This window comes from Meles meles, chromosome 13, assembly GCF_922984935.1.
Source record: "Meles meles chromosome 13, mMelMel3.1 paternal haplotype, whole genome shotgun sequence".
Classification (NCBI taxonomy): Eukaryota; Metazoa; Chordata; class Mammalia; order Carnivora; family Mustelidae; genus Meles; species Meles meles.
Window position 1 is genome coordinate 73747555 of NC_060078.1, and position 18606 is coordinate 73766160.

At 43.3% G+C, this 18606-nt stretch overlaps 1 protein-coding gene across 1 annotated transcript in view; it reads left to right on the top strand.

Moving 5' to 3' along the window:
• PNLIPRP3 (pancreatic lipase related protein 3) overlaps positions 1-18104 on the top strand; it is a 28062-nt gene extending 9958 nt beyond the window's left edge. The window contains exons 5-12 of the mRNA XM_046026608.1: positions 1732-1840; positions 5306-5425; positions 5509-5631; positions 8938-9056; positions 12238-12370; positions 14893-15004; positions 17597-17764; positions 18041-18104. Of these exons, the coding sequence (XP_045882564.1) occupies positions 1732-1840; positions 5306-5425; positions 5509-5631; positions 8938-9056; positions 12238-12370; positions 14893-15004; positions 17597-17764; positions 18041-18104 (948 nt within the window). The remainder of the gene's footprint in view (positions 1-1731; positions 1841-5305; positions 5426-5508; positions 5632-8937; positions 9057-12237; positions 12371-14892; positions 15005-17596; positions 17765-18040) is intronic.
• The last annotated feature ends 502 nt before the right edge of the window (positions 18105-18606 follow it).

Consider the following 18606-nt stretch of genomic DNA (forward strand, 5'->3'; position numbering starts at 1 on the left):
CCAGTTAGTTTTTGTCCCATCGTAAACCTATCGTTAATGATTATAAACTGTTCCCATCTTATGAATGCCATTTGTTGGGAATGTGAACTACGTGGTCCCACAGAAATTGGGTTCTGTGGCAGTGAATTAGTTGGGTCTGTGGTCAGTCCGGGCACAATAACACCTACATTTTCTAAAAGAATAAAATAGCAAAGCCTTTTGCTAGATAGCAGGGTTACACCCTGAGACATTTATAAATCTCCATATGCCCTACCATTACAGAAAATAATTTCCCACCATAAAATGCAGCGAAGTAAAATCTAAAGATTTATGACTCTTTCAGACTCTTAAGGTGGGTTCACTCATTCATTCAACAAATATTTCTCTCTGTGCCGCTGTGGGCTAGGCGCTGTTCTAGTCACTGAAGATACAGGGCGAGTGAGACAGTTTCTGCTCTGACAAAGCATGAGGGCAGTACCATGAAGTTCAAGGCAGTGGGATGGAGAGAGACTGGAGCAGAGGCTCACCTAGGTGGGCAGCCCAGGGAGGTGATGTTGCACCTGAGCACAGTTGAGGAACCAGCCGGAGGGGACCCAGGGAGCCAAGTCCTCACCTCTGCCCCCACATGGCTTGTCCGCTCGTCCTGCCATCGAGGGAGACCAGGGCACAAGGAGGTACTTAGAAAGGGTCCTTGCATCCAAAGGATGAAATCCGGTTCAGCTCCTCTTTGGAGAAATACCTGTCCTAACCTTTTGTGAATTTCTTGGTGGATCCTGGGGCCTGCACTGTGGGCTCTTCTAGGTCCAGGAAATAAATGGCAGTGACTTGTCGGAAAGGAAATATTTGCTGAGCGGAAGGGGAAAGCGTTTGCTGCGGTCCATGTTCGGTGAATTGTTGGGGACAGAGGAGGGGATGCCTGAAGGGGGAGGAGGGCTGATCGGATAACAACCAGGGTGTAGAGGAAGACAGAGAGAAAGCCCGAGATTTGAAAGGGTGGCCGCAGTGGAGGAAGGGGCCCCCTAATGACCAGGAGACATCCTTGGAGGCACATTCACATGTAACGGAGGGAGAAAATACTCTTTATAAGGCAGCGCGCAATATTGTCATTACTGGTGGGAAAAAAGTGGAACATTTGATCAAGTGACAAATTTATCCACGTGAAGGCGATTGCTTGATTTTCACTGTTATCATGAAGAGAACTTGAAGCTCAGATGAAACTGAAAGGGCTTGCAACTTTGCTCCCCGATGAGTGTGCACGTGGGTGTGTGTGTGGGTGTGTGTGTGAACTCATAGGCACACAGTCACTTTGGGAATAGTCTTTAAAACTCCTCTTTGAAGACCAAACTCAGCACACACATTTGCTAGAGTGTCCTTCAGTTGGAGGAGACAGATGTAGGTGAGGTGTGTAACCCGCCCCGGTATGACCGCATTTGACCCATGATGGGAGTTTGCTGGTGGGGTTGGCTCTCAGGGATGGGCTGGAAGCCATAGCTGTGGTTGCTGGGTGCTTCTTTTCCCGAGGACCACGAGGCCCCTTAGCACAGGGAGAAGAACCTGACAGAAGTCATTCCTCCAGGCCTGCGCCGTCCTTTCTCCTTCAGCCAGACAAGGAGCCAGGGGGTCACTTTGTCCTTTGACTAGTTGCCAGCGTGTGTGTGAGAGGGACAAAGAAGTTTATGTCAAATGCAGGGAAGCCATTCTGCCTGGTCTTTTAAAAACATGTGTGCTGTTTTCCTTTGAAAACCCGATCAGAAAAAATTTGGATATTCTCCTTCTAAAGTTCACTTGATTGGCCATAGCGTGGGAGCACATCTGGCTGGAGAAGCTGGGTCCAGGGTCCCCGGCCTTGGAAGGATAACAGGTAAGCCTGCCCGGGGGTGGGCCTGGAATCATGTTTGTCTACACACAAAATCAGTGTCTGAAACACCAGCGGGAGTAGAGGAAGAGGATGTGAGATAGGAGGGAATGGGGCTCAACGACACATGACAGTGTTTTCAAAGCAGGAGGGTGTAGATCCACATTCGAGAATGTTCGCTGGGGATCCCCTGCAGCGGCAAAGTGTCGGGAGCTGACCACCCAGCAGTAGAGGATGGCTTGTGAGTTACGACACGTGACGTGTGCCGCTTCAGAATGAGCCAGAGCCTCACTGACGGTTCTGGAAGGACGTCCGGGACACATCGGGGTCACGGCTCGCCGTGGACGCCGGCTGTGTGGGACTGTGCCCATGCCGTTCCAGTCTAGAGTGTTGACTGTTACCCCTGGACATACTGTCAAGTCTAAGAATAAGTTGCAGACTCGGGTATGCATACATGACGAATTAGCATGATTTAGGTTATACCGTGAATTAGATTTTAGAGGAAGATCATCATCTTCCTTTCCGGCACTGCGACTTCCAAACTGATCGAGTCAGATGGAGGGAGATCAAAGTATCAGCTCCAGGATCCCCAGATTGGCCTGGCCTCTCTCTCCTCTGCATCCCCCACCAACATTCAGGCAGCAGGCGCTGGTCTCCTCGGCTGCTTTGAGCCTGTCTGCGTCCTGGCCACTGTCCCGGCTCAGGCCCTCTACATCGCTCACCTGGATTTGGCCACTCATGACAGGTCCCCCAGCCCGGTCCCCCACAAATGCTGCCAAGGCCTCATGTTTCCAAATACGGGCTGCCCCTCATTGCCAGAACTTTCTGTCGCCCAAAGCCTCTTAGCTCATCACATAATGGTTCATGTTTCATCGTGGCTTTTCATATTTTTGTGCTATTATCCTTTGCCCTAAATGGCCACTATTCATCTTTCAAGATTCATTTCAAGTGCGCCGTCCTCCGGCAGAGTTAATTCTCTCTACTTCCCAACGCCTTTCAAATATGCCTCTATTATATCCCAAAATGCAACTTCTGTGTTGCATGGTTATATTTATACACATATGTAATTATTCATTCACCTGTTTATTTTGATAGACTCTAAACTACTGAGAAAGTCTCCCTTACCCCCATCCCTCCCCAGACCGTACACACAGTATGTGTACATTTCCTGTTGGTTAAAACAATAAACTGTAGTTCTGTGTGTGTACATATACACACACATACTTATGTTTTAAATTCAAACTTGAACTTTAAGTATCTTTTCCTAAAAATAGTTAAGAACTCCAGATTACGTGTACAGTGTATGGTCTCCGCAGCCTCCTGGTATAGCAGACTTTTCCTGCGGAAAACTTCCTCTTTCTTCCAGCTCCCAAATCCCAACACCAACGCCAACACCAGTCCGTGGCCGCCTTTCTTCTTTGAGATAATGAAATTGTATTTTTATTCTGAAGTCATTGTGTAGCAAAAATCCCCCTTTGCTCTAAGTTTTTAGGCCCGGGAGAATGAAGAAATGGGCGGAGCTTGTGAAGAGGGAACATCCTGGGACCTCCACAGCCTGTGGGCATTTCAGCCATAAATCGGAGGGAGGACCATTGCTGTCTGTGTGTTTGCAATCACACGGGGTCACCATAAATTTGTGAAGATTTTGTTTTTCTCAATTTTGATTTCAAAAATCAGATACTATTTAACTCCTAATTCTTCCTGCCAAGTGAATTATCCCGTTGAGTAAATAGAAAATAATACATTTTCAAAGCCTCTCTGAAAATCCAAAAATTGCTATAATTTAGATGTTGGAATCTATAGTCCTTGCAAGTGGTTAGTTTTGGAATAATCATATTCCTTGTGTAACAAAAGAACCAAAACCTCAAGAAAGATATGAGCTTTATCATAAAACCAGTTCAAAGCAGAATTAAGTGATAGATTTTAAGACATGTGTAAGTTGAACCTCCTGCTGTCTTTCCCCCTGAGACCTCCTGGAACCTCCCCCAAATGCAGGTTCCCCGCTCCCCTGCTATTTGCCTCTTCTCTGATCAGTAGAGTCTGATGGGCGCCTCCTGTTTGGGGAGGCATCTCTGCAGAGTTCTTGACTTCATCAGAAGTTCGCAGCTGGTCGGTGATCGCACACGAAACAATCAAACTTCCTAGAGTTGAAGATGGATCCTCAGCCTGTTGTGTCTTACAGGCGTGGGGCCCAAACACTTACTTCTCACTCCTGCCGTATTTCCACGGGTCAGCTGCAGCTCTGCTCCAACTTCTCTCCACTCTGGGACCCCGTCTCCACTTCACAGCAGAGACTTTTGCTAAAATGTAAATCTCCCCTTTTACAAACCTGTAAGAGCTTCCTGTTGCCAACCAGCTGGTGTCCCAACCCTTCTGCATGGTCCAGACTACGCCTGGCCCCTGCTTACAATGCTAGCTTTGTCTTTCACCCAGTTTGAAAATTCTGTGCCCCAGCCCTCAAAAACTGGTTATAGTTTCCCAAATGTGCTTAACCATTTCTCCTGCAGGTCATGAAGAGTCTCTTTCTTACCCCTGGGGTGCTGCTGTCCTCTCTTTACCCTGGCCGAGTGTCCTCGTCCCTCAGATCTCTGCTTGTATTTCCATGTCCCGCAGAAGCATGTCCCAACTTCCCAAGACTGGTTTGTGTGTCCCTTCCCTGTGCTTGCATAAGACCTAGGCTCTCCTTGGTCTCTGGACTGAGAGCTCTGGTTGGAGGTGTCTTCCCCATCCAACAGAAAGCCCCTTGGAGACAAGGCCAGGCCTCATTTCTTGTACTCAAGTGCTGAACCTAGCTCCTGGCACATAGTAAGTGCTTGATAATAAGTATCAAATGTGTAAATGAGTGGCTCCGTGAATGGTCAGAACATCGTAGAGACCTCTACATAGCTTACCTTTATCCCTCTTAGATACTTGAACAGGACACAGTGGGCTGAGGGTCTAGACACTTGGGATCTTAGTCCGTTTTGCCTCCAGTGTATGATGACCTTGCTGAATCACTTCACGTCACCGGATGTCAGGCTTTTCATTTGTAATAAAATTAAATGGAAATAATGAGCCACGGCTGAAAACTAAGCAGAAGCATATTGCTTTGTAGATTCATGTTTACAGAGTGAAGAGCTCTTATCTTTTATTTTTATCTGTTTTATTTTTATTTTTATTTGCATACAGATGTTGCTTTTGAGGTCATCTGCGATCCATAACCTTAGTTATGGAGATGGTAATCCCTGTACAGACCCTAGCATTTGATTCTTCTGACTTTGTTGGTTGGCATTGTCTGGACACAGCCTTACTTGTGCATAGGAATCTGACATTGTATAGAGACCTGTCTGTATGTACTCGAATTAAGTATCAGTACTTTGTCTTGGGTGGTGTTTGACCTATGTAAATCTATCCCTCCAAAATAACAACGCTATGAATGTACGCTTGGAGAGAACGCGTGTTGGTCTAATGGCCTTCCGTGCTTTCCCCCAGGGCTGGACCCAGCCGGGCCATATTTCCACAATACTCCAAATGAAGTTAGGCTGGACCCCTCGGATGCTGACTTTGTCGATGTCATTCATACAAATGCAGTTCGCTTGCTCTTTGAGTTTGGTAAGTTTTCAAGACAAACAGAAACTACACTGAAGCATGGAAAAGAATTTTAGAAGCATTTATCCTGCTTTTATCGATCGCAGGTGCTGGAACTATTAATGCTTGTGGTCACCTTGACTTTTACCCAAATGGAGGGAAGCACATGCCAGGATGTGAAGACTTAATCACACCTTTATTTACCTTTGACTTCAACATTTATAAGGAAGGTAAATACTTCTTAAAATATGAAGCTAGCTAGTATACATTCACTCAGCTCCCTCCTTGGACAGGATCCACACCCTTTTGCACATAATATAATATGAAAATATACTTTAGCCCCAAACACAGTCACATGTATGAAGCTGCTACCAGCTGTGAGAGCCACAAAGTCAGGGTCTGTGTCTTAGTTATCTCTGTATCCCCAGGGCCTATCAGGATGTCTAGCATATTGTAGTCACTCAGTGTAAACAGGAGGATATGTTTATTCATTCAGCAGGATGTACTGGGTGTACCCTATGTGCCAGTCATTATTCTAGGAACAGCAGATGTAGGAAGGAATTCAAAAGACAACCCCCCCCCACCGTGATGGAGCTAATATTCTAATTTGCTAGAAAAAAATAGAGTAAGGAGACAAAATAAAGCATAGAATTAAATATGAGGTGTTGGTGATAGTGGGGGTCAAATGGGGAAAGGAGATTTTTGATAGGGTGGCCAGAGACAACCTAAAGACTTAGCCATGAGGATACCTGGGAGAAAGGCAATCCAAGTCAGTGAGTGGGAGGCAGCCAGTGTAAAGGGCCTGGGGCAGGAGCCTGCCTGGGAAGTTCATGGCAGTGAGGAGCCTACTGTGGCTGGAGTGAATTGAAAGAGGAGAGTAATGGACATGAAGTTAGAGAAGGGACAGACAGACGGAGAGAATACTGGGCTTTTGGACCATTGCAAAGATTTCAGCTTTTACTCAAGTGAATTGGGAGACATGAGAGGATTTGGAGCAGAAGAGACCTAGGATTTGACTTACTTTTTAACAGAATCACTATGGATCACACATTAATCACAAATTAAACAAATAGTAATTAACTCTTTATAGTAGTTTCGATAAGAATAGTATCCATAGAGCGTCTGGTAATAAGGCACCAAAAGCTATTATTTGGGAATTTCATTATTCTCTGGATCTACATATCATCATCATGTAAATAATGAAATGTATCATACATAATATATAAAATACATGATAATATAATGTATGATGATATAATAAATGATGACTAAATATCTCACCATCGTATTCCACATGGTCAGAATATCTCAATGATCTAATTTTTTTTTCCAATGATCTAACTATTTGATCTTCCAATTGGCTGCTGTAGTGGAAAGATACACAGATCATGACATTGAGAGTAGCCGGAGTGTCCTCTCTAGACACAAATTGCAAAGTTTTAATATCTGTTCTGAAGAGTAAATGTGATTCAAAGTGTCTCTTTGCAATGCCCTACTGAAGAAAAGAAACAAAAACTGGTGAATTACAGACACTAAAAGTGAGAAAGCCAATTCTGGCAAGAAAAGATAAGCAAAATTCATTCAAATAAGGCCTATTCTAAAACTGACTTCTCTTCTTATCTTCCATATTATGACTCAAAATCCCTTCTATTAGGATAAAATATAGATCACAATATTTCTTTATATAACTGTATATATGCACAGAACTTTTGAAATTCTGTAAAGAATTAATTCAAGTAAAACACATTTATTACAAGCTACCATTTTAAGACATTATAAAATTCCCTACAACTTTATTTAAAGTATGTGTATCATTCATGGTATGATTTAGATGAGTTTGAAGACATGAAGATATTCTTTTTTATATTATATTTATTACTAAGAAATCACTTACTTTTAAAATTTGTCTTTCCCAAATGCTAATGAACTGTCTTGTCTACATCACAGTTAATTGTGAATATAAATCGGAATATAAAAGGCCTGCTGTAAGAGATGTCCTTGTTTAAAAAAAAAAAAAGATGATGCCCATTATTGATCTCTGCTTTCTGAAATTACCCTGTCTCAGCTGACTATTGCATAACAAACCAGAATGGCTTAAAAGGACAGTGGTTTTGTTGCCCATTTTTCTGAGGGTCAAGATTTAGCCATGAATGCAATGAGTCATGTGATTGCATCCGGTTGGGGGCTGCACGGGGTGAAGCTAGGTGGGAAGGTTTGACGTGGTCTTCCATGTCTGGGGTCTTGGTACTTGTTCTTCTCTTTAAGTGGTCTGTTCCTCTTAAGGGCCTTTCTTCCCAGCCAGTTAACCAGGATTTCTTAACAGAAAAGTTGGGTTCTAAGAAAGCAAGGTTAGGTACTAGAACTTTTTTAAGACTGAGGACCTGAATTTGTACGGGGTCAATTCCTCCAAGTTTTGCTGGTCAAAGCAAGTCAGGGGACTAGCTTACAAGTCAGGGTGGGGTGGGGAGAGTGGGGGGAACAAAAGATAAGCTTCTTGCTCTTGAAGGGAGGAGTGGTAATCTGTTCTGCCAAAGAGGTGAGGACCTTAAAAATAGTGACTCATTGGAGGCCACTATTGAAGTATAACCATCTACCACATTTACTGTAACAAAATTTAGTTTCTCAAAGATCAACCAAGTTGTGCAGATCATTGGAAGAATGGTCCACGGCAGATGCTAGAGATGTTGCTGTAAGATAGAGAGCGTAAATGACTAGAATGCTAACTTCAGAATGCACAAATGTATTTAGATCTATCTTATTTATTATTGCAATAATCCAAACTAGTAGTGGCCATAATGTCATGCCTGACAATGACAAAACTAAGTCGTCTTTTCCATTCATTATAACATCTCTCGCTTGTCACATTTTGAAGTTCAGTTGAAGGCGTGCAGTGGTTCACGTTGCTGGCTGTTTTGTGATTGAGTAAGAGGGAGTTCAGCCTTCCTGCAGAAACAGGGAGGCAGAGAAGGAACTGATCTAACGTGGGGATGCTGTATGCACAAGGATACTGAAAGCTCTAAAAGTGCTTTAAAGCCCAAAGTGGAAGATTCGGAAAGTGACACAGAGTCATTTGCACTTGCATTTGTTTATTTACCCTGCTTGAATGTCCCTTGAGGGTCACACAAAGAATTCTTTGATACAAAGAAAATGGTATGTGCTATCGAAATAAAGGTTGTGCTGTATCCAGCCTACATATGAGGTCTGGCTGCCCGAACCTCCCACGTCAAGCATATGCGTTTTAAAGTTACTTTTCTAGGGGCACCTGGGTGGCTCGGTGGGTTAGGCCGCTGCCTTCGGCTCAGGCTCTGATCTCGGGGTCCTGGGATCGAGTCCCGCGTCGGGCTCTCTGCTCAGCGGGGAGCCTGCTTTCCCCTCTCTCTCTCTGCCTGCCTCTCTATCTACTTGTGATCTCTCTCTGTCAAATAAATAAACAAAATCTTTAAAAAAAAAAGTTACTTTTCTAAGAAATGGTTCATACTATGACTTATCAGTTAATCCATTTATTGCTATCCATTAATTGGAAATTGTCTTCGCAGAAGTGGCTTCCTTCTTTGAATGCAACCATGCCCGCAGTCATCGCTTCTACGTCGAAAGCGTCCTCAATCCTGATGCCTTTATTGCTTATCCTTGTAGATCCTACAACTCTTTTAAAGCGGTAAGTTAAGTATTTTGCAGTGGAGTTTAATTAGCAGGTCATTTTTTGAACCATGATCAGCCAACGAAAAATTAGTGCTTTGAGTATGTGGCAAACAGTGCATCTGCCATTTGGGGAAGTAATAGATTTCTTTCTCTGTGCAGAGTACCGAATGGTAGCAGGATTGCTGAAGGGCTTAAATAACTAAACCAACTATTTGTATTCTGGTTGTTTCAGCTCTTTTGAAGATTATATCCAATTTTGCGTTTGGGGCCATTTGTTATGCAGTAATTAGATGCTACTGTGTAACAGGCTTGAGTCCAGGGCAAACATTTTTCTGTGTATATATTTTAAAAATCATCTTCAAAGATGCCCCGAGAAGGCTGAACCAATCAATAGCTACAACCAAACATATTACTATTTGCTTGGAACGTGAAAATTATTTTATTAAAATTTAATTATTTATACAGAGCCGAACTAAGACACAGATATCTCACAGGAGCTCCACACAGATCAATAAGGGACAAAATACCAAATCTGATTTTGCTTGAGTCATAAAGCGCACAGTGCCAGATCTGAACTAAATGTATTTTTCATTTGGTTATCACTATGAAAAGGAGAAAGAAAATCTATTTTGTAGTGGGAAGTGGAAAGATTTTCCTTCTTATGCTTCAGAGACCTAATTCCCTGTTTGATCAGGGTAGAAAATGTGGGGTTTCCAGCTGGAGTTTATTGTAAGTAATAGCACTTTGAGACTAAGCGCAGTTGGGATAGGAATAAGCCGTTTCTGTCCTTTTAACCAGAGCAAGGTGACTGGATACCCTGCAGCCACCTTCCTCATCTCCGGAGCCAACTGCTCTTACCCATGGCATGCCCTGGTGAACTGACATGCTCAAGAAGCTTGCCAGCCAAACCCTGGCATTTCCCCAGTAACCTTCTTCTGCTCTGCCTCCTCTTTCTTCTGGCCCGAGATGCGACTCTGAGTAGCTAAAGGGATCTTGGCACTTACTATACTGGCGGGAGAAGAATCCCTCCGAGTCAGGATGGTCAGATAGAATGGGCTACAATCTGCAAGATGGGAGAAGCTCAGACTCCTGTGCCGCACGGAAGCGAATTATGGCTATAAACTGGAGAACACGGAGTCAATTTCCTTGACATGTCTTATTGTGCTTCTACCCAAACAGTCGTAAAAAGGAAGTGAAATGAAATAAATAGAACAGAACAGAATGAAATAGAATAAAATGAAACGAAATGAAATAATTAAATAATAAAAATGAAAAATAATAAAATAAAATAATAAAATAAAATAAATAATAAAATAATAAAGTAAAATGTAGGAGGAGTTCAAGTACCAGGCTGTCTGGTTCACACCCTTGCCCCCTCACTTCCTAGACCTGCATCACTGGATAAATTCTTCAGCTGCTCTGCACTTTGTTATCTCCCTATCTGTTAGATAGGGAGGCTGAAAGCACTGTAATAAGAAAGAGGCTTGTGCGTACTAATTAGTTAAACACATACAACGTGCTTAAAAAAGGCCTGGTAGGGGCGCCTGGGTGGCTCAGTGGGTTAAAGCCTCTGACTTTGGCTCAGGTCATGATCTCAGGGTCCTGGGATCGAGCCCCACATCGGGCTCTCTGCTCCACGGGGAGCCTGCTTCCTCCTCTCTCTCTCTGCCTGCCTCTCTGCCTAGTTGTGATTTCTCTCTGTCCAAAAAAAAAAAAAAAAAAAAAGGCCTGGCACATGGTAAGCACCTAATAAATATGAGCCCTTTTATTATTGTGATACATTTTCTTTATTAAAAATAGAGTTTTACATGGGATGCTTTACTATAATCCTAGCCTTAATATCCACGGTTTATATATCCGAGAGTTCAAGACCTAAAATAACAATATTAAAACACCGCTACCCAGATTTTTTTAAGATAACATTTTGTTAGTTTTTTTTTTTTTTAAGATTTTATTTATTTATTTGAGAGAGAGAAAGAGAGAGAGAGCATGAGAAGTGGGAGGGCCAGAGGAAGAAGCAGACTCCCTGCCGAGCAGGGAGCCTGATGCAGAACATGATCCTGGGACTCCAGAATCATTACCTGAGCCAAAGGCAGTGGCTTAACCAACTGAGCCACCCAGGCATCCCCATTTTGTTAGTTTTGCTTTAGATCTTAAAATGCACAGACAAAATTTCATTCCCTTTCATTCCCTTCACGCCCTCCCCTGAAGTTGGGTTTGAAGTGAATCCCATATGTATGAGATTAATAGCATCACACTGTATCGTTCTGGATTTGCTTTTTTGTTGTTGTTAAATTTTAGAATTGAGATCTACATTGATATAGATAGATCTGATGTATTTATTTTCCAGGAATCAGTCACAATTTATTTCTTCACCCCCCCACCAGCGGGTATGTTGGTTGCTTCCAGGGTTCGCTATTAAAAGCAGTTCTGCAGTAAACACTCCCGTAGGTCTGCTAGTGTGCTTGTGTGGAAGCTTCCTTATGGTGTGTAATGCAAGTGAAATTGTCAAAGCATATGTACATTTCTCTCTTGTTTAAAAGATTTTATTTCTCTATTTGAGAGAGAGAGAGAGAGAGTGCAAGCAGGGGAAGGAGCAGAGGGAGAAGGACAAGCAGAGCCCCACAAGGAGCTTGATTCCACCCGCCCCCCGCCCCAGATCATGACCTGAGCTGAAATCAGGAGGCAGACACTTAACCGATGGAGCCACCCGGGCGCCCCACATTTCTGTCTCTATTAGACATGACCAAATTGCTGTCTGCAACGTCTGTCCATTTACATTCTCACCGGGACCAAGCGAGAATCCCACACATGTCTTCACCACTACTTGGTGTTGCACATTGTTTTAATTTCTGCAGTTCTGCTGAGTAGGAAATTGTATGTTGTTTTCATTAGCACATTGCTGACAACTAGCAAGACTGAGCAGCTTTTTACATCGTTATCCTCTTCTGGGGGTTATCTATTCATAGCATTTACTCATTTCTCTAATAGGCCATTTTTCCCCCTCTGTTGTTTTTGTTTTATTTTGTTTGGTTTTTGGAAGACAGGCTAGCCATTGGGCAACTTAGTCATGTTTAAATGCATATGCTTTATTTAAATTTCAAAGATTTATTATAGTTTAATAACGTATATAGAGTTTATTGAAGGTCAACATTTCTAATTACATTTCTAACCTACCTCTTCTTTTCTGTCCCCAGGGGGATTGCTTCCATTGTCCCAAAGAAGGTTGCCCAACAATGGGTCATTTTGCTGATAGATTTCACCTCAAAAATATGCAGCCTAATAGATCATATTATTTTTTAAACACTGGGTCTCTTTCCCCATTTGCCCGTAAGTATCGTAGCTCAGTTTTTTTTATTGTAATGCTTTAAGGTACTTATCGTTAAAAATTCAACAGTTTTTACTGAGTGTCTACTAAATCACTGGGCACCAGGCCAGAAGCTGAGGCTGCAGTGAGGAAGCAAAACAGTGAATAGAGACTAGTGGGGAGTTTTAATCCTGGGTAATAAACGTTCTGATGAGACGTGCAAAGGAGGGACGTCCATAACCAAATCAACAGAGCTTTCTGAGGGAAGGTGATTTCTAAGCAGAATCCTGAAAGAGGAGTCGGGGGGGAAGGAAGTGGGAGCATTCCAAGCAGAAGGAACAGCATGGGTCAGTGTCTAGAGGTAAAAGAGAGTGAGAGGAAGAAGAACCCCCTACTGGGACCATGGAGACCTCGAGGAGAGTAATACGAGATGAGGCAGGAGACGTAAATTAAGTCAAATAATGAAACATGTGCCATACAGGGAGTTTGGACTTTATCTATAGCTCCTGGGAGGCCACCAAGGGGTGGTAAGATTATCAGACTGGTTTCTTAAAAAGTCATTCTAGTTGCTGCATGGGTTAGAGGGAGACAAGATGGAGGCAGAATGACCTGTTAGGACAAGGGTTGCCTCACCACATGGAAGGCGATGGATGGAAACTAACTTTGTGTGCTAATCATTTCACAATGTATCATTAAGTGTGTATCACGGTCACGGTGTACATACCTGCAATGTTTATATCTCAATAAAGCTGGACAGAAACGTAGGAGATGGGGAGAGAGTATGTAGATGGTTGGGAGGTAGAAACCCAATGAACCTGTGAATGGATGTGAGGGATACAGAAAGTCGAGAAGTCAAGGATGATTCTGGCTCGTTGGATGTTCTATTCACTGAACTTGATGGCACATGAAGAAAAACTGGCTTAAAGGAGTTAATGGGGGACGCCTGGGTGGCTCAGTTGGTTAAGCGGCTGCCTTCGGCTCAGGTCATGATCCCGGCTTCCTGGGATCAAGTCCCATATCGGGCTCCTTGCTCGGCAGGGAGCCTGCTTCTCCCTCTGCCTCTGCCTGCCTCTCTGCCTACTTGTGATCTTTCTCTCTCTGTCTCTCTCTCTCTGACAAATAAGTAAATAAAATCTTAAAAAAAAAAAAAAAAGGAGTTAATGGGCCCAGTTTCTAACTCACCAGGTTTTGTGATGCCTTGGGATGGGGGTGGGGAGGAGGATGTGCCCACAAGGCAGTTACGGGCAACTGATGTGATCTACAGAGACTCGAGAGGTACTCCTGTGTGTAGACAGCCATCAGAGCTGTGGAGGAGAAGGATGGAATTACCCAAGAAAGGTGGGTCAGATGAGAAGAAAGAGAGCAGAGAAAGAACCTGTGAAAGAGACTGAGAAATGTCTCAGGCTCTTTCAGAGAGAGAAGGTGAACCGATGTGGAGAGCAGTAAAAGGAGCCAGAGGAAGAATGACAATGAGGAAGGGAGGATGGATCCACAGCACAAAATATGCTAAAAGGTCAGATGAGACGGTCCCGAGAGCTCATGGGTTAAAGCGCCGATGCCATCCCTGGGAGCCTGGGGATGGGGTTTCCACGTGGACGTGGCAGGGGATGGGCTGAGGAGGGAAGAAGAAATCTGGCAACGATTAACTCAGGAACTGAAAATTCTCTCTGGAGGTTTTTCCCCTTTTAGACCTTCTTCAAACAATTTTAGGAAGGATTGCTTTTTTCCCAATGTGTTCTTAAACATACAATTTCAGAATTCACAATGAACGATGTGTTCCATTTCACGTTTTGTAAAAGTGACCCTTGGTCACTTAGAAGGGATTCTTCCTGTGGGCAGGCTTTGTGCTGCCCCAGACCTGGGCTAACTGAACATTCCGAGTGCAGAGCCCGGCGGGACAGGAAGAGACCATTCGCTTCACCTCCCAAGACCCTCTTGCTTGCTAGGTTCTCTAGATTTATTCTGGATGAGTTGTTGAACCGTGGCCAATCCGAACCTGGCTCTGCAGAGTGCACATGCTGCAGAATCCAGTGCAGCGGACAAAGGAAAGCTCACGCTTCCATTTTTAAAAGTCATAAAAATGCCTGGAAGGTTGAAGGATTTTCTTTAAAAAGTATTATGACACTATTAACCTGCATAAAATGAAAACATGTACATTTATATGTATTTTTTTTAAAGATTTTATTTATTTATTTGACAGAGAGAGATCACAAGTAGGCAGAGAGGCAGGCAGAGAGAGAGAGGGAAGCAGGCTCCCCGCCAAGCGGAGAGCCCGATGTGGGACTCGATCCCAGGACCCTGGGATCATGACCTGAGCCGAAGGCAGTGGCTTAACCCACTGAGCCACCCAGGCACCCCTATATGTATTTTTAAATGTGGTTTTTCACCAAAGTCACTCAAGCTATATAAAGTTGTGCTTTTTCGTGAACAAGGACAGCCACGTTCAAGGCTGAAAGTTGCGTTCACATCCGAGTGCCTGGGAGGTCATGCTTTTTGCGTGTTTTCACCTCTTCATTTTCACTTTTTTTTTTTTTTTAATTTCCAGGTTGGACGCACAAATTGTCTGTTAAACTTGATGGAAACAACGTCACTCAAGGGACCCTGTTTCTCCGTGTAGCTGGAACAACAGGGAATGCGGAGGAGTTTATGATGGCCAGGTAGGCAAGGGCCAAGGATGAGGAAGCAGCAGGAGGCATGGCGTTGGGCTCGCTCAGACTGGCCCAGTCAGCAGCTCACTCTTTTCCGACAGCAGAATGGGAATGCCATGGGCTGTCACGGCACATTTGACTTTTCTTTTCACTTCCGGCTTTCCAGATATAAAAATAGAAATCCTAGGCCCTTTTCCCTGCAGTTCCACCTACAAACAGAAGAGGTTGGAAAACAATAGCATAAAATTATAGATCTAGATAATAGAGTAACTGGACAACAAACGAGTTATTATCCAGTCCATTAACATTATGCAAATTGGAGCATAAGTTTTGATTGTATAGATTCAAATTACTTATGGAATAAGACATTTGTATAAATGGCCAGATTCCTAATAAGCTGTCTGAGTAGCACCCACAGATATAGGACAAGTGTTGAAATAGTCAAAGGTGGGAATAATTCAGCAGAGACATTCACTGAGCCTTTACCTTTGGCTAAAGTCCCCTTTTATCCTGAGTTTCCTTTCATTTTTCTTTGGTCAGCCTTAGCATTTTTGTATTAGAGATTTCACTCAACATTGTTTAATTCTGTAATCCGTTTCAGAATTAAGGTTATGCACACTAATTAGATGATACCTTTTTGCAAACCAATGAACGGATTAGATTTTTGTCTCTTTGCTTTCCATCATCTTCAAAGAATGGGCAGAGAGGCATGAAAAACAAGAGATTTCTGTGGTTATTTTGTCAGTCGAAGGATATGGTAGATTAATCATTCTCGCCCTTTGTGCACACCCTCTTGCCTCAGCAGCCCTGCCTGCAGCTATGGGTTCAGTCGGGGATCCTCTGGCCCCTGGTGAATGCACAGGCTCCAGCCCACCTTTCCATCCCCGTCTCCCGCTGTCTGGTGTCTGGTTCATTGGTCTTCAACTCAATCAGGTTACCCTGACTGCAGTACCTAGCGTTGACTAGATCCACCTTTTCCTCTCTTCCTGACCTCACTCATGCTGTTCCTCTGTTCCAGATACCCTTCCCTATCCTATCTCATTTTCCGTGTTCTTCAGGTCTCCATGAAGCTAGTTCTCTGGGAGCCGTTCAGTAGGATGGATCGTGTGCCTGCAGCTCTGAGGCCTACAGGATAGTGCCTAAAGCTGGGTAGTTTGAACCCTGCCTAAAGACCTCTGACCTGGGGCAGGGGGGAACAGATAGGCAGTTCCCACCCACCAAAAAATTTGCAAGAATATTTTGGGGCACCTGGGTGACTCCATCGGTTGAGCGTCTGATTCTTGGTTTTGGCTCAGGTCATGATCTCAGGGTCATGAGACGGAGCCCCACATGGGGTTCTGTGCTCAGCGGGAGTCTGCTTGAGATTCTTTCCCTCTGCCCCCCCCCCCCCGACTCTCCCTAGTGCCCGTGAGTACTCTCTCTCTCTCTCAAATAAATAAAATCTTTTTTAAAAATTGAAAGACTATTTTGACATCTCTGCATTTCTTTTGCATATATCTGAAGAAGCAGTTTGTCATCCAGTTGCACAGTCACCCAATCTTCTTTTAAGAATAAGTCAAGATTTTTAGGTCCAGTAGATGTCCGACCTTGCAGTGAAGTCGTATAAACCCATACACATGCTCTCTATTCCTATTTTACAGTCAAACATCGAGAGTCCGGCCCCTCCCTGTGGCTTATGTTAGTCCTGTGGGCGTCTAATGGCACCGCCGGGAAGGTCCGCACAGTAGGTCCACTGAGCGAAGTCAGTTCAAAGGGCAACAGGGAGATTATCCCTAAGAAGCTGGAAGGAAAGTTGCCTTCTGATAATGAAAGCCATTAATTCTATATAGAGTCGAGTAAGACAGGCCCTAGGAATAGCAAGTCATTCATTCCCTCAACAAACATTTAAATGCCCACTGTGTGCCAGGAATTGTTCTGATTGCTGAGAATACAGCCACAGGTCCTGAACTCGTGGGGCTTATCTTCTAGGGAGAGGAGCTAGACAATACATTAACAACGCAAGAACAAAGCAGCAGGAAGAGGGAAATCAGGTCTGGTCTAATTTTGGCTAGGGTAAGACGTGCCTTATGCCTCGAGAGAATCCACTTCCCTCTGCTCTGTTTCTCACGAAAACACCTTTGGATGACTCGCTTGGTTACGTGATTCTTTTCGTCCAGATAAAGAAGTTACCAGGGAGAGAGCTGGAGGACATTTTGATTAATAAAAAGAAAGCATTTCCCCACTGGGAACAGAGAGATCAGTTTTCTGTGAATTCAGCTCCTCGTTGACAGCGTGATCATTTCCTGGTGTCAATAAAACCTGGTTTCTGAGACTCTAAAGCCAACACCAGACCTTTCATTGTGGAGATCCCGTCAAGACAACGCCTCTCTAGGCATTCCCCAACATCCACTGGTCAAGCTTCCCATTTACCTCGCCCTTCCTTTCAAGCTTCAGAACGCTGGTATTCCAAGACGCTGATCGACGTGAGCGAAAAGAATAAATCTCTGTGAGCAGATGCCAGCAGCCACGACTTTCTCTTTCATTGTACACGCAGATGTGGCTTCACTTGAACACCAAGAATACTCAGTGTGAGCTTATGAAGTCTTATCTTTCTGTTTACAGTGGAACACTGAAGCCAGGCATGACTTACACAAAATTAATTGATGCAGACGTTAACGTTGGAAATGTTACAAATATTGAGTTCATTTGGAAGGAACATTTGTTTGGGCCTTCTCAGAATAAGCTGGGAGCAGAGATGGTGAAAGATATATCTGGAAAATATGGATATGAGTAAGTATTACCTTTTCCCTTGAATTTTCAGACAAAGTTTAAATTTTTAATGGTATTTAAAACCTCCATAGAATTTGAAATTTGCAACTTGTGTAAAAATTTGTACATCTTAACATTTTATTATTAAAGAAAAGGAAACTTACTTAAGAAATAAACATTATATTTGCAAAAGTGTTTACAGAATAATAATTACTCATTCACTTAGATCTACCATGTGTCTTTTGCCCCATAGAGTCATTTTAATATCCTTTTTTTTTTTCCTTAAAATTTTTTCAGATCTACCTTCTGTAGCCAGGATATCATGGGACCCAATATTGCCCAGATCCTGAAACCATGCTAAATCCAGATACAGTCTTGATGAATTTATTTAATGGAAGTAATTAAAGAATCTTCTTCTGATTGGTATCTGAACCGAAAGTAGACCATCGTGAATGAGGTAGAAAAGTACAGTTGTTGCTGTTTTCTATATAGCATGTTTTTCTCCTTGACAAGCTTTGTAAGGGCCTTGAAAACAGACTGAGTCCTAGGACAGAGTATAGTATGGTCTTATGCAGGAACCCGGATATCAGTGCCAAAATAAAGCTGTGTTGGAATTTCCCTGAATGAGAGGACGTGATGCCAAAGTGTCACGGTATAAATTCACCGGGCAAAAGTGAGACTCTGTCTGGTTGAGTACTTGAGGTACATTTTGAGTATTTCCAGGTAGAATAAGCATTATTCTAGAATGATTAGAATGATTTAAAGAATATTTATTATGTTGTTCATCTTGTTAAGACGAAGTATGGCTACGGTTCATGGTGTGTCGATGATAGATAACCCTGTGGGTTGATATGTCTAGGTAT